The sequence below is a fragment of the Paramisgurnus dabryanus genome, chromosome 2 (genome assembly GCF_030506205.2).
Source record: "Paramisgurnus dabryanus chromosome 2, PD_genome_1.1, whole genome shotgun sequence".
NCBI classification, from domain to species: Eukaryota; Metazoa; Chordata; class Actinopteri; order Cypriniformes; family Cobitidae; genus Paramisgurnus; species Paramisgurnus dabryanus.
The window spans coordinates 52,070,275-52,094,190 of NC_133338.1; the positions used below are offsets into that span (position 1 = coordinate 52,070,275).

The following is a 23,916-nucleotide window of genomic DNA, read 5'->3' on the forward strand; positions in this document are numbered from 1 at the left end:
GAGGTTTATTGCAAAACATAACACTGTTAGATTATTTTGGTCAAAGCTGTGAGTAGGGATGCACCGATACCACTTTTTTGGAATACGAGTACGAGTACTTGCATTTCAGTACTTGCCGATACTGATACCGAGTACTTAATAAAAAAACATGATTTAAATTTACAGGTAACAGCTTTAGTCATATAATTTAACAAAAAACAAAGGACTATTTTTCCAGTTTGTAATAAACTCTGCCTCTGGACAACACGAGGCATTAACCCCTTACACGCCGCTCAAATATAGACATTTCTCAGACCGTGGTATCGATTCCAGGTATCGGGGGACTTTTAACGAGTACGAGTACTTTAGAAAATGTGGTATCGAGGCCGATACCAGTATCGGTATCGATGCATCCCTAGCTGTGAGTGATAAGCACGCGAGACGGCAGAATGTTGCTATGGTTATCTCTGTGTCAATCATCATATTTTCGTGAGTTAAATTTAAATGCGGTTGTCACTCCCGAAAGTATTTTGCAGTGTGTACGAATCCTTTGTGTAACAGAATGGTTCTTCAGATGTTAAAGGTGTTGGCTAGATGGGATACAGCTACGGCCTAAATCTTGTGAGATTTAGGGGCGGTTTCCCGGACAGGGATTATCTTAAACCAGGACTAGGCCTTAGTTTATTTAGGAAAAATAACTAGTTTTAATAAAAGTGCCTTACTAAAAACATTACTTGTGTGCATTTTGAGGCAAAAAAAGGGTATTGATGTATTGTGAGATATGTTGTTTTCAGTTTGGACAGCTTTTAAAAATGTTTTAGTCTAGGACTAGTCTAACCCCTGTCCGGGAAACCGCCCCGTTGGGTTTAGGGGTTAGGGTTGGGGGTAGGATTAGGATTAAAACAGCGCTCATCCGACAAGATTTCACAAGATTTAGGCTGTTGCTGTATGCCATCTAGCCACAATGGATGTTAAAGGTTCTTTATGGAACCATTCAGCCAAAAATGGTCCTTCCATGGCAGTGATTCTCAACGGGTGGGCCTCGGAGCACTATCTGGTGGGCCGCGTAGGCAGTGGTATTAAATAAATTATTTATTTAAAGGCAGGGTCCATGATCTCTGAAAGCCAATATTGACATTTGAAATCACCTAAATAAACACGTCCCTACCCCAATAGAATCTTGACCTTCATTTGATAGACCCGCCCCACACATACACAACCCAGGCAATGATGTCGTTTAGTAGACACGCCCCTTACTGATGATTGGCTACAAGTGTGTTTTGGTACTCGGCCCGACTCCCTTTTCCAAAGCGTTTTTTAAAAATCATGCACTCTGCATGTTCTAAGCATGGTTGCCAAGTCCTCGGTTTTCCTACAGAATTGGGCTACTTAAGCACGGTCGAAATGACCCCATGGGATAGGTGATTTTAGCAGGGTTAATATTATTTAACACGGTTATTGATGATGGCTTTTATCCCATCCACAGGCCCTTAAACCGGACCGCAAGAAGAGACGGAAAAAAGATGCTGACATCGTGAGTAAAATCATAATCGAAGCCAAATGATCATCTCATTTTTTCCTTATCGTACGATAGACGCTGTGTGTTTATTTCTTTCAGGTGGAAGAACACAATGGCCACATATTTAAATCCACTCAGTACAGCATTCCCACATACTGCGAGTATTGCTCATCACTCATCTGGATGATGGACAAAGCCTGCGTCTGCAAATGTGAGTTTCATGTCCCTGATTTCTGCGTAATCAGATTGTTTCCCATCAAACTGGAGCGGAGAACAGTTTAGCTTGGTATTACGGGATGTTTTCCACCACGTTATTTTAAGCTCGTTTTCATTTCATTCTTTGCTGAATCAATGAGATGTCTGTGTCTTGTGTAGTGTGCCGGTATGCGTGCCACAGAAAGTGCTGTCAAAAGACGACCTTCAAATGCAGTAAGAAGGTAAGAGATTTATTTTGATGATACATTACTGTAATTATATTCACGTGATCGGAGCTGAATGTTCGCTGTGTTCCTTTCTTACAGTACGATACTGAGCTCTCTTCACGGCAGTTTGCTGTGGAATTGACCCGTCTGACCAACGACGAGCGATCGGTGCCTTTAGTGGTGGAGAAACTCATCAACTACATCGAAATGCACGGACTTTACACCGAAGGCATCTACCGAAAGTCCGGATCAGCCAATAAGATCAAAGAGCTGAAGCAGGGTCTGGACACGGGTACGACAGGAGATCAAAGAGCGAGTGTTAATGCTGGGAAATAATGTGTGCATTTGTTTGATGTCTGCCATTCTGTCATCTCAGATGTTAACGGCATGAATTTGGATGACTACAATATTAATGTGATCGCCAGCGTTTTCAAGCAGTGGTTACGTGATCTGCCTAATCCTCTGATGACCTTTGAACTGTACGAGGAGTTTCTGCGGGCTATGGGTAAGTAGTCAGTATTAGAAAGTCTGGGTCTGCTCCTGTCGGTCACACACGTTGCATTTGTATTTTTGGTGGCTTTTTGGTTTTAATGCGTTAGCTGTGAAATTCAGACTGAAGTCTCATAAACTAATGATGAGATTTTGGAGAATCAAAGTTTAATTTCGCATTGATTTTAATCTTTGACATGGTCTTACTTAGTCAGTACTAAAGATATAAAGGTTATATTTTGATGATTTTATGTAGAAAACAGTAAATCACAAAAAAATAACTAGCTGGTTTTTATATAAGGGGAGAGCCCAACCTAACGCTTTTTGACTTTGGCTCTATCATTCAAAAAACATTTAAGTTAGATTAATTATTTTTTTTACACAATTAACACACACATCTCTGCTACAAATAAACACATACAGTAGGGGTGGTTTCCAGGGATTAGACTAGTCCTAGACTAAAACAAATGTAAGAGCTGTCCAAACTGAAAACAACTTGCACTGACATATCTTAAAATACATCAGTGCCCTTTTTTTGCTCCAAAATGCACGCCAGTAATGTTTTTAGTAAGGCATGTTTGTTAAAACTAGTTTTATTTCCTAATTTAACTAAGGCCTAGTCCTGGCGTAAAGCTAATTCCTGTCTGGGAAACCACCCCTTAAAGTTTGTTATCTACCGTTATCGTACAATTACACTGAAAATGACAGAAGTGCAAACGTGACAACTTACCCCATAGGTGGGGTTAATAGTAAGAAACAGAGGGTTTGTTGTAAGACCTGCTAGAAAATTTGGTTAAAAGACAAATAAATTCAATCAAATTCTGTTTATATACTAAAGGTGGATTTTTGATATATCTGCCTATAATAAATGAAGGTTTGGATATCTATCCAGCCAAGATCCTTCATCTAACCATCCTTGTATCCTTGTGCATCAGTGTATATAATAAGATTTTTTGGATTGAAGAAAAAAAATGATAATAGTTAGTTTTTTCCCCTGATATTGTATTAACAGTTCTCATTTTGATGAATAGTATTTACTTTGTTTTCATTTTATTATCATTTGTATACCTGAGGCTTAACACTGTGTGACAACCAACGCCGCTGTGTAAAAATGTTTTCAATCCCAGCTTTCAGTTACTAGGAGTTGCTGAAATGTTTCAAAATGCTGTTATGTTTTAGGTAACAAGACCGTGATTAAAATAATATTAGGTTTGATTTGGTCAGGTGATTTACACACCCAACTTAAAAATTTAAGATGAAGAAATTTACTTTTATGCCTCCAAAACACTCACAGCCACATGCATTACAGCACCCCCTAAAGTGTGCTTCAGTCTAAAGTATAATTTTTCTTTATTTTAATTTCAAGGTTTTTGCCAAAAAAGCTTGTATGCAGTTAGAGGGTTTTGCAGTAAAAGACAGTGAAATTTGTAAAAAAAAAAAAAGTGAAATGTTTAAATTACATTTCAATTACTAGCTATGTTTCCATTACCCTTTAAATTGCGAATTGAAAATATGGCCAATAGAAACACGTCAATTTTGCAAAAACTCCCATATATCACAAAAAGTTTTTACACTCGCATGAAGTGGTTGTTCAGCCAAGGACTCTAGAAGTCACAGGCATCACTTCACGCGACAGCTTTGTTTTTATCAAGACGTAAATGTAAATGGCCTGAACATCTAGTGAATCATAAGTTATCCAGTGTTGTATAGAGTGTTGCTTAGCTCGTGACTCGCTCCTCCAACAGCTTGTAACTCCTTCGTACATTATTGGAAAGAATCGCTAGAGCTGATCTGTCTTTTATAAATCTGTTAAAATTAAGACTTTTCTGAGATATAAAGGATGTAATACTACTCTATAGGTACTCCAGATTAACATCAGATATGCAGAAATAGCGTGTGTTATGGGAGCTTTAAAATATTGCACTATTACCTTCAAGAAACACCTATACGTTCCTGCTCCTAAGTATAAGAGGCTTTCCTTGGCATAAATGTTTGGATAATACTCGTACGGCGTCAAAATAATGTTGGGAATGACTTATCCCGTGAGGATCGCATATTGATTAATAGTAACGCCATCATTTCGCAAAAGTCTCTTGTTGACATTTAGAAAATAACACTAACATTTTGCGCAAATCTGCAATTGAAACACAGCTACTGACCAATAACCTTTTAATTGCCATTAATGTAAAATTACTCAACCTAAACATAAGAGCCTGATTAAAAATGCTTATTTACAAGAAAGCATGTCAGACGCACTTAGAGGGTTTTGCATCGGAACTCTTTATATCCTTCACCTACAAGGATTGTCACTACATGTGTTGTTTGTTTTTCAGGTCTTCAAGATAAGAAAGAAGTGATTCGAGGGGTTTATTCTATAATTGATCAGCTCAGCAGAACTCATCTGAACACACTGGAGCGGCTCATTTTCCATTTGGTCAGGTGAGAAACGCAATGTTGACGGATTATATCGATTATAATAAGTGATCATGACCATGTTTATAAGGTCATAAGTCTTGTTTCTGTGGTCTACAGGATTGCTCTGCAGGAAGATACCAATCGCATGTCTGCAAACGCATTGGCAATTGTGTTCGCACCCTGCATCCTTCGCTGTCCTGACACCACCGATCCTCTGGAGAGCGTTCGGGACATCGGGAAAACCACAGCGTAATGAGCAACTCTTACTTCATACCGTTATTTAATTCTTTAATTCAGTATTGACATGAATGATTGTGTTTTAAAGGTGTGTGGAGCTGATCATTTGTGAGCAGATGAATAAGTACAAGGCCAGGCTGAAGGACATCAGCACTCTGGAGTTTGCAGAAAGCAAAGCCAAGAGTCGATTAACTTTCATCCGCAGGTCTATGGTATGAGAAAGACTTACATTTCATTTGCATGTTGTATACTTACAATATATAACCCTAAATCCTGAATCTACTGTACATAACTCAGATTTCCAAAGCTTACCGTGATTTCGCTAAGTACGATGAATGTCTTCGTAAATCTGCATCTTTGTTGGTCCTAAAACAGCTTTGATGTAAACCAGTCAGTGAATCTTAATTAGTGATTAACTCTTTCCCCGCCATTGACGAGATATCTCGTCAATTAAGAGAAACCGCTTCCCCGCCAATGACGAGATTTTCCGTCTTTACGCAATACCGCTATTATCCACCAGGTGTCGCCCTTCCGCAACTTTTTAAAACCGGAAGTATTGCCCTATGGCAAGCTGCTGCATGTCCGTGTCTGTTTTAAAGATCGCTCTGAATGGGATCTCTATGAAAAGTCGGTCACAAAAATGGAATTATCTCTGCTTTTTGCTCAAAATATGGTGTTTTTGCAAAAACCTACCCATATTCAAAAGCTGATTGCAAAAGAACCACTAAAGGTAGGATGAAACGGTTTTTTTTGTTTGAAAGCAGAGGGTCTGTTCTTTCATTTGGTATATTGTATGTTTATATTTTTAAAGAAGAACATTTTCTGGAAGGCATTAAACTTTGGTGAAAATCATGAAAAACGCTGGCGCTGGCTGGCAACTTTTTTTAAAAACGCTGGCGGTGAAAGAGTTAAAGATAGTAGTTGAAAACGTACATAAAACAATATAAAAAATACATTTATTACTATTAACATTTCAATAAATATGGAAATAAATATTTTAGAGTTGCCTAACGATTAGTCACGACTTTTCGTTTGCAGAATAAAAGTTTTTGTTTACATATTAAATGTGTGTGTAATATGTATAATAATTATTTATATATAAATGCACACACTTGCATATATATATATATATATATTCTTAAGAAATATTTGCATGTGTATAAACATTTGTATATTTACATATAATTTATATCATACATAAATATAAATATTTATTATATCAATATATTTTTCCTTAAAATTATAAATACATGTGTTTGTATTTATATATACATAATATTTTTGATGTACTGTGTATAATAATTATGTAAACAAAAACTTTTATTCTGCAAACAAATAGTCGTGACTAATCATTAGGCAGCCCTAGTTTAGTTATTTATAAACGCATCTAAAATGTCTGAAAGACTTTCTGATGCTTGAGAGTGTGTTTTGAGTTAAAAGGGATAGTTCACCAAAAAAATTAAAACCCTGTGATCATTTACTCATCCTCAAATTATTACAAACTTGTAAAAATGAAGATTGATTTTTTTTAAACAGATCTTTCATAGTATTGTTTTCCCTACTAAGAAAGTCAATGGTGCCCCAGATCTGCTTGGTAGTAAACATATTTTAAAATATCTTCATTTGTTTTAATAAGAACAATGTTTATTAACAAGCAGATCTGGGGCACCATTGACTTTCATAGTAGAGAAAAACAATGCTATGAAAGTGAATGGTGCCCCAGATCTGTTTTATCATTTTCTACATTTGTGGTCATCAGAAAAAAGAAATTTGTACAAGTTTGGAAAAATTTGAGGGTGAGTAAATGATGACAGAATTTTAATTTTTTCTGAACTATCCCTTTAAATTCACTGTAAAGCCGTGTTCAAAATTCACGTGCCATGAAAACAGTGACATAGCTTTGCTTTTAGTTTATTCTCCATCACTGGGTTGGGACTGTGTGTGTTGGACAGGAACGTTGTTTCGGGCCCAACACAAATGTTGATCCAGAAGGTTGGACATGTTCCTTAATCGACATCTTTTGTTTTTCAAATATTCACAAACCAAACACGACCCTGGCATTAACCCTTACTTAGCCCCATATTCAGTGGGAGATTGTAGCTACTATAGATAACACGAAATGTTGATATAAGAGGAGCATGTCCTACTCACGCCTATGTTGATTTTATCTTTACGTTAACCTCATTTTCTCCTCTCCTAAAATCTTTACTTTCCCTTTCCTCTCTAATCCAGAGGCCTGTAGTAATTGCTGTTAGATTCATGAGCGTAACCCGCAGTGCTGCAGCGGTATGTATTTACTGTAACCGTTAACTCATCTCTAGTGTCCAGCACTGTGAGGTCTCATAGCTTACAGACACATGAGCGAGAATAGTTTAATCATTTGTTGACTGTGGATTAGCACTTCATTCGTCCAGATAAATTCACCTTAGATGCATTTCATTGTCAAAATATTACATTGCATGACTTGGAAAAACAACATATTCACTCTTTGTGTCTTGAAAGGATAGTTCACCCAAAAATAAAAATTCTGTCATCATTTATGTTGTTTTAAACCTGTATGAGTTTCTTTATTCTATTGAATGCAAAAGAAGATATTTTGATAAATAATATACTATGAAGTCAATAATTAACGAAATGAATGACCCAAATGGATAAATTGTTTATAATGAACTCTGAAATATTCCGTTAAAAATAAAAATGGTACGTTTTGATTTCATGGAGACTTTAGAAACGAATCGCTATATCAAACTTTTCACCACTATTATCTTCTCAACATCGTCTCAGTGTCTATCATCCCCGAGGTCCACTTATAAGCGCTGTGTTTTGTTTGACAGGGTAAAGGGCAGGTGCGCAGAGTGAGGTATACCACACCATCTCCTCCGGTGAGTCCTCGCTCTCCAACCGCCCCAGACGTGACGCAAGAAATCGCCGATGAGGAACCTGTCAGAGATCCTGAGGTGTCCGAGCAACAGCAGGTGGCCATGCAACAGGAAGAGAAGGTTCTCACTGAACAGATCGAACATCTACAGAAAGAAAAGTAAGAGAAGAAGTATGCATGTTTTATGAGTATGTGTGTTCCCTGGGGTTTGAACCCATGACAGGGTTCCCACGGGTCCTTGAAATCTTTAAAAGTTTGTGAATCTGGGGGAAAAATTCAAGGCCCTTGGAAGTTTTTGAAAATATACATACATAGATACAGGTCACTGAAAGTGCTTGAATCTATTTTATGCAAGACATTTTTTGGATAAAATCCATATTATTCCCTATGTAGTGTAGGATAATAATATAAAAATTCTAGACTTTTTATTAATACATAATTGAATACACTTAACTATACTTGGATTTGACGAAAATAGTACAAAATGTAGAAAATATACTTAGAACACTTTTTTAAAGTATATTTTTAATAGAATTATTTTTCACCTGGGTAAAACTGCATCAAATATCTGTGTTTTGTTGGTAATCGGGCACCATTCGCTTTCATAGCATTGTTTTTCCATAGTGTGAAAGTCAATGGTGCCCCAGATCTGCTTGGTAATAAACATTGTTCTGATGAAAACAAATGAAGATATTTTGAAGAATGTTTATTACCAAGCAGATCTGGGGCACCATTGACTTTCACAGTATGGAAAAACAATACTATGAAAGTGAATGGTGCCCCAGATCTGTTTTAACATTTTTCTTCATTTTCACAAGTTTGGAATAATTTGAGGATGAGTAAAGGATCACAAGGTTTTTATTTTTTCGGTGAACTATCGCTTGTAAGTCAAAACACGCTCTTACAAACTGCCACTGCATCTGATACGTAGCATTAGAAAGTCATTCAGACATTTTAGATGCATTTATAAATAGCACAATGTGAATCATAAGTAATCTAAAGATATTGGGATAATGTTTTGTGTGTGTTGCCTGCTCATGAGTCCTCCCGCTGAACGCCTCTGGGATTTTGTGCTTTTCTGGAAACAATTGCTAGAGCGGATCTGTCTTTTATAAATCTGATAAAACTAAAGACTCTTTGGAGATATAAAGGATGTAATACTACTCTATAGGTACTCAAGATTAACATGAGATGAGCAGAAACAGCGTGTACTATGTGAGCTTTAAATAAAATAAGTAGTAGTTGCAATAGTAGTATACAGTTGTTTTCCCTTTAAAGGTCTGACAAACATTTGATCCTCACCCCTACAGGGAAGAGTTGACCTTTGAGATGCTGGCTCTGGAGCCCCGGGCATCAGATGATGAGACTCTGGAATCAGAGGCTTCGATAGGCACGGCGGACAGTTCGGAAAATCTCAACGTGGATTCGGAGGGAGCCGGATCGGATTTCTCTGGTAAGTTACTGTACTGTCCATGTGCTTAATGCATTTCTAGCCCACCTTTCTTTGATATAGCTGAGTATTGATAGTTTTGCAAATTGCTTTGCACAAAATGAACTTTGATTTGAAATTAAGAATTTCCCTATTCTACTCCATGCAGAGCGAGGCCCAGCGCTGGCCGCCACCAGGCCCAAGAAGTCTGAGGGGAAAAGCAGACGAGTTTTGCGGAGGCAGGCGGTATCCCTAGACTCTGTAGATTCCAGTTCTACCGTCTCCTCCGTGTCGTCTTCCTATGCGAATCTGCCCGTACGACCCAGAACCCGCAGGTCACGTTTACGGTCCAAATCGCCTTCATCTCAATCGTATCTGTCCAGCCCACCTGACAGCGTGGACCTCCCCGACCAGGACGAAGAGGAGAGACCGCAGTTCACCAGCCGCGGTACTTTTAACCCGGAACGGGGCAAGCTGCGGCTTCAGGGGGCCAAGAGCGCCCCTCTAAAACCTCCGATGGGCGGTAGTCCGAAGAGGGAACCGGACCTGCCGCCTCAGCAGATGGTGGTATACGGCAACAACGAGTTTATGGTATGAAGGCGGCGAGGTTACACGTCCATGCACGGAGAAGAGCTTGTTCCTCCCCGCTAGCTCACATTTGCTGCATTATAGTCCTAAAGTGCCACGTTGAGAGGAACGTTTGTGTGGGGGGTTTCCGATCAGCACGTGAGAAATCGGGAATGTGTTGGACGAGGACAGTGGGGTGACTAAGGAATATTCTCCTGGGCTTTGATTGGCAGCTCTGTGACTGTGAAAGACGGGAGACAAAGCCATCGATGAACTTGACGAATTCAAGCTATACCACGGGCTGCTTCAACGTTTACAATGTAGAACCATTGCAAGGAGCATCCTCTGCGATGTATTTGCCCTTAGCCTATTTAATAAATTTTATTTACATTGAATATATAAATCTATATAAATATATTATGTGATATAAAGCCAGCGCACAGTGACTGCTGGGTCGATGAATTCGTATATCTTGTATTTGTCCTGATGAATGCATTAGAGAGAGAGGATTGTGTGTGCAAATGTGCGTGTATGAGAAAACCTCGATATCTTTGTGCTGCTTGGAGGGAAATGATGCCATTAAAGGGACCAAACAAACTGGTGATTTAAAGCCAGTGGATCCCAGAGGTCTTTCAGATCACCAAATAGTGTATTACTGTACATCACCTCGAGACAGCCATCCATCAGTTGCTATTTTTTGTGCTCATCTGCCTCAGTCGTGTTCAGAGAAAGCAGTGTTAATATACCAAACCGCAGTAAATGGATCACTGTCATTGCTTGTTTATTATTTTAAATCCAAATTTGTTCCCCATTGAAGAAAACAATTTAAATATTTAATGTATTACCAAACAAATCTCCTCTGTTTGTATGCTATATGTAACCCATTTGTTTTCAGATTATATCAATGTTTCCCTTTATGTCAGAACTCTGAGATGTAATAATTCACACAAGTGCATTTGGAGGGTCATGCATGATCTTAGAATATGTTTTCTCGCTTCATCACTATTTGATAATGTATTTACATCAGAAACATGGAGATTAAATAAACAAAAGCAGTTATTTACATGCTATTGTTATATGCTTTATTTCAACAACAAAATATCTCTGTTACTGTTGTTTCTGGTCTAAATTGGTCTAAAATAAAGCCCCCTTACTTTAAACATTGGCGACATTGTTTCATAATGGTGTTATGGAGTGTGTAGGCATAAATACACATGAAGATAAGGAAATAAATGTATTATGTGTTGTAATACATCTCATTCATTGCTGACACTGCGTCACATACATGCAAGATTGAGTTGGAGCCGTCTCTCGAACAAATGTTTCTTATGAAAGAAATGTTAATGGTTGTAAAATAAATCACATTTTGAACAAAGAAGATTTGCGTTTTCCTGTTACTGTGTTTCTATTACTGCTCTCTTTAACCACAATTTTAGTTTTGTATTCAGTGTGACTGTAATAGGACAGAAGGAAGGCGAATTACCTGTTTGTCCAGCACACCTGCTTTTGTTCCTGAGTTGTTCTTGTGGGATTCGTGTTTGTCTGAGACTAGTCAAACCTGTATTACTGCTGCTTTAAATCTGATGAATGACAGTCAACGTTGCTGTTGACTAATAGTTAAAACCAAGAATTATTTTTTATTACATGCTTGCTTGCTTCAAAGTGCCAAATAATGTGGTACTTTTTGTCTGCCAAATGCTTTAAAAAAAAAAAGATAGTTACATTATTAGTAGATAGGTAATGAAACTAACTTTATTAAAAGCACTGGTATCAGTTTCTTTGGCTGTAAGTAGAGCTACTGGAATGAGATCAATAACCGTGACGTCAAAGGTGAATCTATCACGCATGCGCAGTGGGGCGTGATCGCAAGCAGTCGCATAGGCAGGTACAGTGAGACCGAGTACACCTGCGCGCCTTCATCAAGACAAAATGTCTGGATTTGATAACAACCCCTTTGCCGAGCCAGTTGATGTCAATCCTTTTCAGGTAAAGAACTATTAAATGTGTATTAATGATTTGGGAATACGTGAAATGTTAAAAGTTTAGTGCGCTATGAACCTGTTTGGTTAGTTTGTGTGGTTCGGCCTCGGCCATTGGAACGTTGATGTGAGATTGACAGGGTCTCAACCAATCATATGAGAGTTTTCTGACCAGGAGCCAATTGCGTTGCGATGACGATATAGGAAGTATCATTTTGTTAAAATAAATCGGGTTGTTTAAAATTGTATTTAATTGTAACACTTGACATTTTTGCACATGTATAACCTACATAACGTTTATTTATAATAATGTTTAAATAAAAACACATTTTGACTTCGTTAGACGGCCAGCATATAATATTATGTCAGTTCACGCGACAGGTGTAAGACGCCCGTGTACAAATTCAACAGGTCCGATTAATCCACGGTCTGCTGTTTATGTAAATGATGTTCCGTACAGAACAGTTTTTTTGTTAACTGTGGTAGTCAATGATAACGAAAAATATTTACATGATAACGGTACTAGAGTCAAATTAATGATGTGTGCAAAACATTAGTACCGTGGTGTTGTATTGGTTGTTGAACATTCAGTGTACTTAGTCTTTACCTTTTTATAACAGATTTTATAACTAACCCCAACTCAAATAATTCGTTCAAAGAACATATAGACATGTATATATATTTTATGTGTCTGACAGGACCCATCAGTAACTCAGGTGACGAACACAGCAGTTGATGGTATAGGAGAGTTTAACCCATTCACTTCCGATCCTCTGGTAAGTATCACAATTACAAACTATTACACAAACACTTGTTTCTTTACATATATGGGTAACTAACATAGTATTGTGCTTCCCAATTCATACAAGATGTTGTGTTAAGTAGAATTGAACATGAATATTTTTCCCTCCTTCATTTAAGGATGGCCGTACCATCCCCATCTCTCAACCAGCTGTCCTGCCGACTACAGCGCAGGACAGTCCCAAGGTTAGTACATAACTCATTAAACATGTCACACTTAACACATGTGGATAAATGTACCTTTAAACAAATGTGTGTGTGGTTTCTCAATCAGGCCAGCGCTGCGGCAGGACAAGCCGAACTTCTCCGTCAGCAAGCGGAGCTGGAGAGGAAAGCTGCGGAGCTGGAGCGGAAAGAGCAAGACCTTCGAAATCGAGATAATCCACAAGGTGAGTCATCTCTCTGCTGCTACTAATTCTGTTCTGAGGTCAGTTTTACTGTACTCTAAACATGAAGAAAACTGTTTGCCTACAGGTAAAGAAAACAACTGGCCTCCATTGCCAAGGTTTTTTCCAATAAAACCTTGCTTCTATCAGGATTTTAATGAAGAAATCCCTGCTGAATTCCAGCGAATTTGCAGAATGATGTACTACCTCTGGATGTGTAAGTGAATCCAACATTCAGCAAAGGAAATCAGACGCAAAACCTCTTAACTCCCGCCAATGTTTTTAAAAAAGTGGCCAGCCAGCGTCAGCATTTTTTAGGACTTTAATGCCTTCCAGAATATGTTCTTCTTTAAATATACAATATATAAAATGGAACAACAGACCCTCTGCTTTAAAAAAGAAACGGATTTATCCAATCTTCATTTGTTTTCTTTTATCACCTCTCAAATATGGGTAGGACTCTTTAAAAATAAGATAATTCAATTTTTATAAAGGATTTTTGTTAGAAATCAGATTCAGAGCTATGATCAAAACATACACACAGTTTTTACTGTTTTTGGATCAGTGGATGCTTTAGTGTTTTATAAGTTGGGTAAGAGCGCCACCTAGTGGATAATAGCAGAAATATGGATTGCGGTAAAAACTTGTGATTGGCATGGAAGAGTTTTCTCTTAATTGACTTGATAAATTGACAGGGAAAGAGTTAAGTGCATTTGACATTATGGGGCGGTTTCCCGGACAGGAATTAGATTAGTCCTAGACTAAACATTTTTTAAGAGCTTTCCAAACTGAAAACAACTTGCACTGACATCTTAAAATACATCAGTGTCCTTTTTTTGCCTCAAAATGCACACCGGTAATGTTTTTAGTAAGACATGTTTGCTAAAACTAGTTATATTTCCTAATTAAACTAAGGTTTAGTCCTAGCTTAAGCTAATCCCTGTCTGAGAAACCGACCCATTATCTTGTAAATGAGCACTTATTTTCACAAATCTCACTTTAGTGATTTCAGTGGTATTTAAAAAAAAAAATTCACTGCAAAACCCTCTTAGGTGCATTTTTGGCAAAAATTAAAAACCTCCACTTCTTAAAAAACTTAACTTCTTTGGACAAGACGTAGTAATACATTGCAAATGATGAAAGTCAGAATGTGAACATGAAGAAACTGAAGCATTAGGGGGCGCTGTGATTCATGTCACTTCCACATTCGTGTTGTATTCAGGTCCAAGTATTCACAAGGGACCCAAGTTTGTATTTGAAACACAATCGTTTTTTGTAGCGTCGTTCATCCAATTCATCTTCTGTGCACTTACATTGCACGCTTGAAGTGACTCAATTCCAAAAAAGCACATAGATTCCGATATTCTCAAATCGGTTTCAGGCCTCATTCACATGTGCATTTGCATTGTAAGCGGACAGATTGTATATTCCCAGCTCAAGACGTGTTGTGCGTCATTGAAAATGCAACGCAGCCAAATGCATATATAAAAATTGAATACAGACAACAAATCGGAATGGGCATCAAGATCCATTAAAATCCAGCCTTGGAGAACTTTGCTGGAAAATCTATTTGGGTGATTCTCACGAAAACTTGTTTTTAAAAATGTCAAGCATGAAAATGTAAAAATTGCTTAAATTTACTTTTTTCCCACCAGACATTGAAAAACAAAGTCTGGAGTAAATGGGAACATTAATTTAAACACTTTTACTTATCATTTAAAGGAACAGTATGTAGGTTTGTGGCCAAAACTGGTATTGCAATCACAAAACTTGTGGCTAAAACTGGTACTGCAATCACACAACTAGTGGCCAATACACAAAATGACAACATAAACATCAGTTGAGGGCTGCAACTCCACTTTTTAAATGACAATATCCTGGCCAGACCACTGTTGTGAGTGATATAAGTATTTGAAATTAAAAAGATTTCTTAATGTCTAGTGACATATCAGGGCCATTTTATGATTAATTGATATACATTTCTTACATACTGTTCCTTTAACACTTTTTGTAACATAATTTAAAAAATTAGTCCTAAAAAATCTCATTACCGCAACAGTCAGAAAACATCAACACTGACATATTTTCAAAATGACATGACAAACCTGAAAGAACATAATTTGGAAATTCTGCACATGCATTTAAATCAAAGTATTATGCTTCTATTAATTAAATTAACATTTAATAAGCATCTGTTGCGGTAATGATAATCAAAATGTCGTGTAAGCATTCTGACAAGACAATATTTCAAATTAACTGTAAAAAAATGATCTTACCTGGTAGCCATCTTGAAGTAACTGGTCCATGTGCTTGGTCACTCAAAATCAAACTTTATTAAAATTCTGTATGTGTGCCTAAAATGTTCTCAAAAAGTGTTGCGGAGGATGAGAACATCAGGCATGGACACATCATTTTCCTAATTTTTCTTCATTATTATTATACATGAATATTCAGTAAATATTTTTTCTGTCATCTAAAGTAGTCTAGCAAAACATCCATTTATTTTTTTCTACATATTTTTGTGTTAATTTGATTAAATTACAACATAACGCATGTTCAAACACAGCCGGACACATTGCGGTAATGAGAATTTCAGCAGAAAATGAGATAAAATTGACAAATTATAAATTCTTATGTTGAAATCACACATTGTGCAAGGTAGAACACAGTATTGTGTTAATTCTGATGCTTTTTAATATTACTATATTACACATTTTATAGCTAAAATCATTAGTGCCGTGGTGTTTTAATGGTTTCGTGAGAATCACCCATTTGGTGTTAAGCAGATTCTGTGAACAAAGCAGTATTTCCAAAGGACCTGAGGCTGGGATTAAGCGTATTTGAAGCGAAGGTATTTGATGAACATATAAAAAGTGCAGACGGTATTTGGTTAATATCATTATCTTACTTTTTGATGGAGGTGGTGTTTAGTGGCTTTGCATCTGAGTTCCTCGGTTATTTCTTTATAAAAGTATATTGTTTACTGAAGGCTGTAGTAATTTGCATTTTGGTCTGATCACATAATGACTCAATGTGGACAAATCTGCTCTATTTGTCACAGTGGAAATTGATGTTTGAGTGCATTGCATTATGGGATTCAGTATTACACACATTTTGCTTTGGTGATATACTGCATGTTTTGACAAATCTAGTAGTATTCCATAATCTCAAATTGCTTAGACATACAATAAGGACACATGTTATTTTTATCAACAGACCACGGTGTGACGCTGTTCCTGAACCTGCTGGCCTGTCTGGCTTGTTTTACTATATTCCCTCAGAGTGGAGTGGACTTTGGACTGTCAATCCTCTGGTTTATTCTGTTCACTCCAGGTGCTTTCGCCTGTTGGTACCGACCCGTTTACAAGGCCTTCAGGTGAGTTTACTTGAGTCAAAACCAGGTCACGGATCATCCCAAAATTAGGACAGAATTCCCAAATATTCTGCATTTGGGTTATGCATATTTTTGTGTCTGTGGGCATTATGTACTATAAAAATACATTTATTATTTGACACACTTCTATAAAACCTATTTGGTTTAAATACATTTCCTATATTTTTTAATAATAAATACTAATTTTGTTTTGGGATCTCAAACTTGTAAAATGGTAGGTGGGGCAACTTGTCTGTAACACGTTAGCAGTTCGAGGCAACTGTTAAAAAGGTGTGTAAGTTATTAAAAACTCAAAATGAGATACTTTGGCTTTATTTTTTATGTTCGAAACCTTTCCTATAAACAAATTGTACAAATATCAGTAGGATGTTAGGATAATTTAAAAAAACTTAGGCCTTTTATTAAGAAGTTTAAACAGTTAACGTGTTATCACATCATCTGGTGGACTTTATGGCTGAATGCAAAGTTTATAGATTTTTCTCAAATACTGAAAAGATTGCCACTTAAAGATAATGGGTAGGTTGGTACACTATTTGTGTCAGATGGTACAACCACTGAAAAACTACAAATCAAGTTTTATTAAACATTTACTTTGGACTTGCATTAATAAATGATATCTATGAATTTGATATCACATGCAAAAGTTTAAACAGCATCCCAGTAGAAGTCTGTTTAATGTAAAATTCATTGCGGAGGTCAGTTGCTGCAACCGGAAAGTCAAATAGTGCTATGAATGCCACTAAGAAATAAAAAACATTATTTAATTTTTAATAAATTTGACTTTTTTTAAGGGATTGTTCTTAAATTTATATTTCTCAAATGTTAGGTTAATGGTAAAGTTGTTTTACACTTTCAAACTACTTTCAGGATTATAATTTTAAATTCCACTATTAAATAAACCAATATTCTGCACATTAAAACTTATCGTGCAAATAGACAATGATTGGTTGTACCACCTGACATTTTTTTTGAATAGGGATATTAAAAAATATATTGTGGAAAAAATCATTGCAATGTACTGATATTTTGTTCAAAACACTAGGGATGCACCGATAGGATTTTTTTTGGACCGATATCGATTTACACAGACAACGTCTGACCGATGTGGATACCGATATTAAACACTTGTATACAATACTTGTATACAGTTGGTCTATTAGCTAGTTTATTTCTGCATCAAATTATTTTTACTGAACATGGATTTGATCTAATTAACATTCAACTGACCAACATAATAAGAGAGGCACAAATTAAGCTAAAACAAATATAATAAGACAGCATGACAACCTTCAAAGGTGGTTTTTGCTATTCAGAATTTATTTTATTAACAACATTAACTCATTTTTTACATATAATGGATTTCTTTATACAGTTAATTAATAAACAATCAGTATCGGCCTTTCTCGTGCGATTGCCGATATGCTGATGGTTTCAAATTCGTCAAAAATCGGCCGATAAATATTGGCGGCCGATACATCGGTGCATCACTAATAAACAGAACTTTTTAAACACATTGTTCCTGACTCAAAAATATGCATTACATCAATTTAAAAAATATATTTTTAATGTGTTTTAGCAAATAAAGAGAAGTCTCGTACACTATAAACTTGCAAATAAATACAATGAGTTTTATTGCAACGTTTCGATCATTCAATCTTCTTTGGGAATTTAAATGTGTTTATATCATTAATCCCATCCCATAAGAATAGATTGCCCTGTAAAATTATCCATGTGTAGTGTTGTGGTGAAATGTGACCTGAATTAATTTTGACTTCTGTCTTTGTTCTTTATAAAAACCTCATAAAGTAGTGCCCGAGTAGCATTGACACATGATCTCTTTATCTTGCAGATCCGACAGCTCCTTCAATTTCTTCTTTTTCTTCTTCATTTTCTCATTCCAAGTCATCGTGTACATCATTCAGAGCGTTGGGATCCCCAACTGGGGAAACAGGTGAGTTAGCCCATCACTTGATATAACTCTCACTGTTTTAGGCATCTTCTCTGACTCTTCTTGTGTACTTTTCTCTGGACATTTCATTGACAGATCCTGCTTGATAATCTGATGATTTGTTCATTTTTTGGGCTCTCTCTGACTGTGGGCTTTGTCTGCTATTTTCTGTGGACCTCTTCAGGGTCATGTGCTCTCTGGTGAAGCATCCTGTAAACTTTATTTTTTAGTAATGTGCATCCTTAATTTACTGCTTGTGGTCGTTTCTCTCTTTATAAGGAAAAGCTTATTTTGCTCATGTTTTACTTATAACAATGTAATGGAGCATACACACCAAACACAAACTCAACAATTTGCGAAAGTAGATTACATACAAAGTCAATGAAAAGATGCGGATTGACGCAAACTTGTGAGGGCCAATGCGAATGACGCGAATTGAGCGGCGCATCTGCCATAAAAACACACACTATTCGCCTCAAACGCATCTTCGCAAGTTGAAAATATTTAACCCAAGCAAAAAATTAGCATGACACCAAGTTAAATCCTGTGAGTAATCTAGAGCAGGGAACGCGATGCTAGGCATTTGGTGTGTATGTAGCATAACGGGACATACACACCAAACGTGAATTTAATGATTTGAACGAGTAGATTACATACAAAGTCAATGAAAAGACGCGGAATGATGCAAACTTGTGGGGGGCTATGCGAATGACACGAATTGGGTGGCACATTTGCCGTGAAAACATGCGCTGTTTGCCTCAAAAGCATCTTCGTGCAAGTTGAAAATATTTAAGTCAAGCAAAAAATTAGCATGATACAAAGTTAAATCCCGCGAGGAACGCGATGCTATGCATTTGGTTTGTATTTAGCATAATGGGGCAGACACACCAAACGCGAATTCAATGATTTGCACGAGTAGATTACATAGAAAGTCAATGACGAGACGCAAATAAGACGCGAATACGCGCACAGTGATGTGAATGACACAAATTGGGTGCTTGCGTTTGCCACAAAAACATGCACTATTCGCCTCAAATGCATCTTCATACAAGTTAAAAAAATTTAACTCAAGGGAAAAATTTGCATTACACAAAGTAAAATCCCGCGAGTAATCTAGAGTGAGGAATGCGATACTATGCATTTGGTGTGTATGTAGCATTATGGGTCAAAACACACAAATCGTTGAATTCACGTGTTTGGTGCTAGTAGATTGACTTTGTATGTAATGAAAAGACGTGGTTTGACGCAAACTCGTGTGGGCAATGCAAATGACACGAATTAGGGGGCGCATTTGCCGTGAAAACGTGCTATTCGCCTCAAACGCATCTTCGCACAAGTTGAAAATATTTAACTTAAGCGAAAAATTAGCATGACACCAAGTTAAATCCTGTGAGTAATCTAGAGCAGGGAATGCGATGCTACGCATTTGGTGTGTATGTAGCATAACGGGACATACACAGCAAACGTGAATTCAACGATTTGCACGAGTAGATTACATACAAAGTCAATGAAAAGACGCGAATTGACACAAACTTGTGCGGGGCTATGCGAAATACGAGAATTGGGTGGCGCATTTGCTGTGAAAACGAGCGCTATTCGCCTCAAACGCATCTTTTCGCAAATTGAAAATACTTAATATTTACACCACTAGTAAAGTTAATACACAGTGATAGCCATAAATGCAATGGTACTAATAATTGCCATAATAATTTATTTCAGGGTTTGGGTTTTCGGCCTTGGTTTCCTCTTTTTCGGTTTCGGACAATAATTTTCATTCTGGTGCATCCCTAGAAAAGACGCGGATTGACGCAAACCCGTGCAGGGCAATGCAAATGATGCTAATTTGGCGCTAATTTTTAGATTACATACAAGGTCTTTGTGCTAGTTGAAAATATTGAAGTCAAGCTAAAAATTTGCATGATACAAAGTTAAATCCCGCGAGTAATCTAGAGCGAGGAACGCGATACTATGCATTTGGTTTGTATTTAGCATAATGGGGCAGACACACCAAACGCGGATTCAATGATTTGAACGAGTAGATTACATACAAAGTCAATGACGAGACGCAAATAGACGCGAACACGCTCATAGTGATGTGAATGACGCAAATTGGGTGCTGCGTTTGCCACGAGAATATGCACTATTCGCCACAAATGCATCTTCACACTAGGGCTGGGTATCGATTCAGATTTTCCAGATCGATTCGATTTCGATTCACAAGCTACCAAATCGATTCGATTCTCGATTCAATTTTCGATTCTGGTTCTCGGACCGGTTTTTATACTCTATTCAACTTAGTGAATATAGATTTAATACAAATACTATATTAATAAAAAGAACAATGAACAGCAGGTTACAAGTAGGTAATTAATAAAATCGACGAAGCACCTGAAACCGCCATTTTAAGCACTGAATGAATGAATGACAGGCTTGCCTCTTGCTCCTTGGTAACATGCGCTAGACAAAAAAGAGAGTGACATCTAGTGAAGAAGACTAGTAATTCAATTAATGTTAATCTTTCGTTCAATGTTTGCAGAAATAAATATGAAAGAAAAAAATCGATTCTGCTCTTTGAGAATCGATTCTGAATTGACCACGTTTTAAAAAACGATTAATCGAAAAATCGATTTTTTTGCCCAGCCCTACTTCACACAAGTAAAAAAAATTCAACTCCAGGGAAAAATTTGCATTACCTAAAGTAAAGTCCCGAGAGTAATCTAGAGTGAGGAATGCGATACTATGCATTTGGTGTGTATGTAGCATTATGGGTCAAAACACACCAAACACGTGAATTCAACTATTTGTGTGAGTAGATTGACTTTGTATGCAATGAAAAGACGCGGTTTGACGCAAACTCGTGCGGGCAATGCAAATGACGCGAATTAGGGGCCGCATTTGCCGTGAAAACATGTGCTATTCGCCTCAAACGCATCTTCGCACAAGTTGAAAATATTTAACTTAAGCGAAAAATTTGCATGACAAGACGCAGATTGAAAATATTTTACTAGAGCGAAAAATTAGCAAGATACAAAGTTAAATCCCACGAGTAATCTAGAGCAAGGAACGCGATGCTATGCATTTGGTATGTACGTAGCATAATGGGGCATACATACCAAACGCGATTTGCGCGAGTAGCTTTCATACAAAGTCAATGACAAGATGCAAATAGATGCAAACTCTCGCAATTGCGAATTACGCAAATTGTGCGCTGCGTTTGCCACGAAAACATGCACTATTCGCCTCAAATGCGTCTTCGCACAAACTGAAAATATTCAACTCAAGCAAAAAATTAGCATGAGACAAAAATAAATTCCACGAGTAATCAAGAGTGAGGAACGCGATGCTACGTGTTTGGTCTGTAAGTAGCATAAGAAAAAGTAATGCCCTGTAGATCTGGGTAACCAGCATTCATTTAAATGTGTTTTTATTGTGTTGATATGTTGTAGAAATCTTTCTTGTGTGTATTTATTGTTTTTGTCTCAGTGGTTGGATCACAGCTCTCACTGTGGTCAGGACTAGCATCCCTGTTGGAGTGTTCATGATGGTGGTGGCTGTTTTCTTCACGGTTAATGCTGCGCTGTCAGTCATCTTACTGAAATTGGTAAGTAGAGTTTGCTCAATAAAGAAAAGCACAATAAAGTATTCATCACAAAAACAAAAAACTGTAAACGCTCTCTATTAGGTTCACTCGAAGTACAGGCGAACAGGTGCCAGCTTCCAGAAGGCTCAGGAGGAGTTTTCTCACGGGGTGGTTACCAACCGAACCTTCCAGAGCGCCGCAACCACGGCTGCTTCTTCTGCTGTACAGGGAGGATTTCGTTAATCTCCATAGACAAGACTCTCATTATTTACGAATGCACAAATATTACAGAACAAACCCTTATAACGGAACAATCTGCATTTTTATGCAGAAGGATTCTTTGGTGCAATACTTGCATTTGATTACTGAAAATATGTGGTGGTAAATGGAGACTTTTCCTGGCTGTTGATCGGTGAGGCTGACTTTAGGATTTCGACTCCTTTACACTTTTAGATCTTACATTTAAGTTAACATGGTTATATTTTTACTTAAACGAAATTGCAAATGCACTATTTCTGATATATAAACATGTAAAGTTGAAGTGATTGTAATGTTACAGCTTCCGTCTCTATTGTATTTAGAAACACATCAGTTACACTTGATTATTGTGCGTTTTATCTCATTAAATGAATGACAGCATTAAACCAACCGCTTTCTAACAAAGCTTTTGGCTTTGAAATTAACATCGGTATATTTTTGGCCTTGCTTTATTAATTACGACATGTATTTATATTTCTTTTGATTGAACAATTACTGTGATGAAATGTTAAAGTCTTTTTACATTCTCAGTAATGTGCTGGTATTGCAGTGTTGTTGACTATGTACAAAATTGTATATATTTATGCATTGATATTTTATTTCATTGTGACAGAGTTGGGTGGGCTGCGCAATAAAACTTATTCTATATATGTATGTTTTTTTATTGCTTCTCTTCAGTTTAAACTTGTGCAGCATGGATCTAAATGTTATTAGAAGGTCATCTGAGACATTAAGAAAATTGTGCAAGAAAATATTGAGTACATGTGTAAATCTTCAAAGAGATATAATAACACACATACACAACCAGCAGAGGGCGATTGTGGACTAAAATATAAAGTCAAATCTTTGGGCTACTTGTATTTGTCATACAAATCTTTCTGCTGCATCACTTTAAGTGGACATTTCTATGGAAGTCCTTAACATCAATGTGAAAAAACAGTCCATCTTCATCTCTTCTCTTCAAAAATAAGCAAAAGAAAAACATGACAACAAATGCCATTTCAAGCGTATGTACACTAAAGTTTGCAATTCCTTTTTGTTAATGTATTATTCAAAAGGTAAAAGTGTACTTGAATGAATGTACCAAAAATATACTTAAATACCAGCAAGGATCTTCTTTATTAAAACAGCATATGGTGTGAAGAATTTAAAGGGATAGTTCAGCCAAAAATGAAATTTACCCCATGATCTACTCACCCTCAAGACAGCCGAGTTCAATATGTCCATCCTTTATCATACGCACACATTTACAGATGTTTTTGAAAACGTCCTAGCTCTTTCAATCTTTATATACGGTTCAGCTACGGATGAAAAGACTGTGCATCAATCCTTCGCAAAAGTCATCCACATGGCTCCAGGGGGGTAAATAAGACCATTATCCCCTCATTGTTTCAAAATCTGCACAATAGGCGAGTTGGTTGAAAAGCTTAGCCCAGGTAAATAAAAATACACTTCCATAATGTCCTCAAAGCGCACTTATTTCATAAAAAAAACCTTTATTTTGTGTATTTGGTAAAATACAATGTGTTTGCGTGGTTAATTGTTCAAAAAACACATTATTTACCGTACATTTTTGTAGCTCCAGATTTCACTCTTCCGAAACCCACTGCATTGTGCACAAAACTCATCGATTTG

At 37.0% G+C, this 23,916-nt stretch overlaps 2 protein-coding genes across 8 annotated transcripts in view; both read left to right on the forward strand.

The window, feature by feature from the left end:
• Positions 1 to 11,313, forward strand: part of myo9aa (myosin IXAa) — a 158,747-nt gene extending 147,434 nt beyond the window's left edge. For 5 of the 7 annotated variants that reach the window (XM_073813090.1, XM_073813095.1, XM_073813094.1 and 2 more), the window contains 12 exons: positions 1,466 to 1,513; positions 1,598 to 1,709; positions 1,874 to 1,935; positions 2,020 to 2,212; positions 2,297 to 2,425; positions 4,743 to 4,848; positions 4,942 to 5,073; positions 5,150 to 5,273; positions 7,294 to 7,347; positions 7,896 to 8,098; positions 9,250 to 9,392; positions 9,538 to 11,313. In XM_073813090.1, coding sequence (XP_073669191.1) covers positions 1,466 to 1,513; positions 1,598 to 1,709; positions 1,874 to 1,935; positions 2,020 to 2,212; positions 2,297 to 2,425; positions 4,743 to 4,848; positions 4,942 to 5,073; positions 5,150 to 5,273; positions 7,294 to 7,347; positions 7,896 to 8,098; positions 9,250 to 9,392; positions 9,538 to 9,965 — 1,734 coding nt within the window. In that variant the 3' untranslated portion in view covers positions 9,966 to 11,313. The remainder of the gene's footprint in view (positions 1 to 1,465; positions 1,514 to 1,597; positions 1,710 to 1,873; positions 1,936 to 2,019; positions 2,213 to 2,296; positions 2,426 to 4,742; positions 4,849 to 4,941; positions 5,074 to 5,149; positions 5,274 to 7,293; positions 7,348 to 7,895; positions 8,099 to 9,249; positions 9,393 to 9,537) is intronic. The other 2 variants (XM_065261616.1, XM_065261617.1) reach the window with 1 other exon arrangement.
• A 471-nt stretch (positions 11,314 to 11,784) lies between these two features.
• scamp2l (secretory carrier membrane protein 2, like) lies at positions 11,785 to 22,935 on the forward strand. Its single transcript, XM_065261624.1, has 9 exons — positions 11,785 to 11,921; positions 12,613 to 12,690; positions 12,836 to 12,901; positions 12,990 to 13,104; positions 13,190 to 13,318; positions 16,318 to 16,477; positions 18,345 to 18,446; positions 21,927 to 22,044; positions 22,126 to 22,935. The coding sequence occupies exons 1-9, from the start codon at positions 11,865 to 11,867 to the stop codon at positions 22,264 to 22,266; spliced, it is 966 nt and encodes a 321-aa protein (XP_065117696.1). The 5' UTR covers positions 11,785 to 11,864; the 3' UTR covers positions 22,267 to 22,935.
• Positions 22,936 to 23,916: the final 981 nt, after the last annotated feature.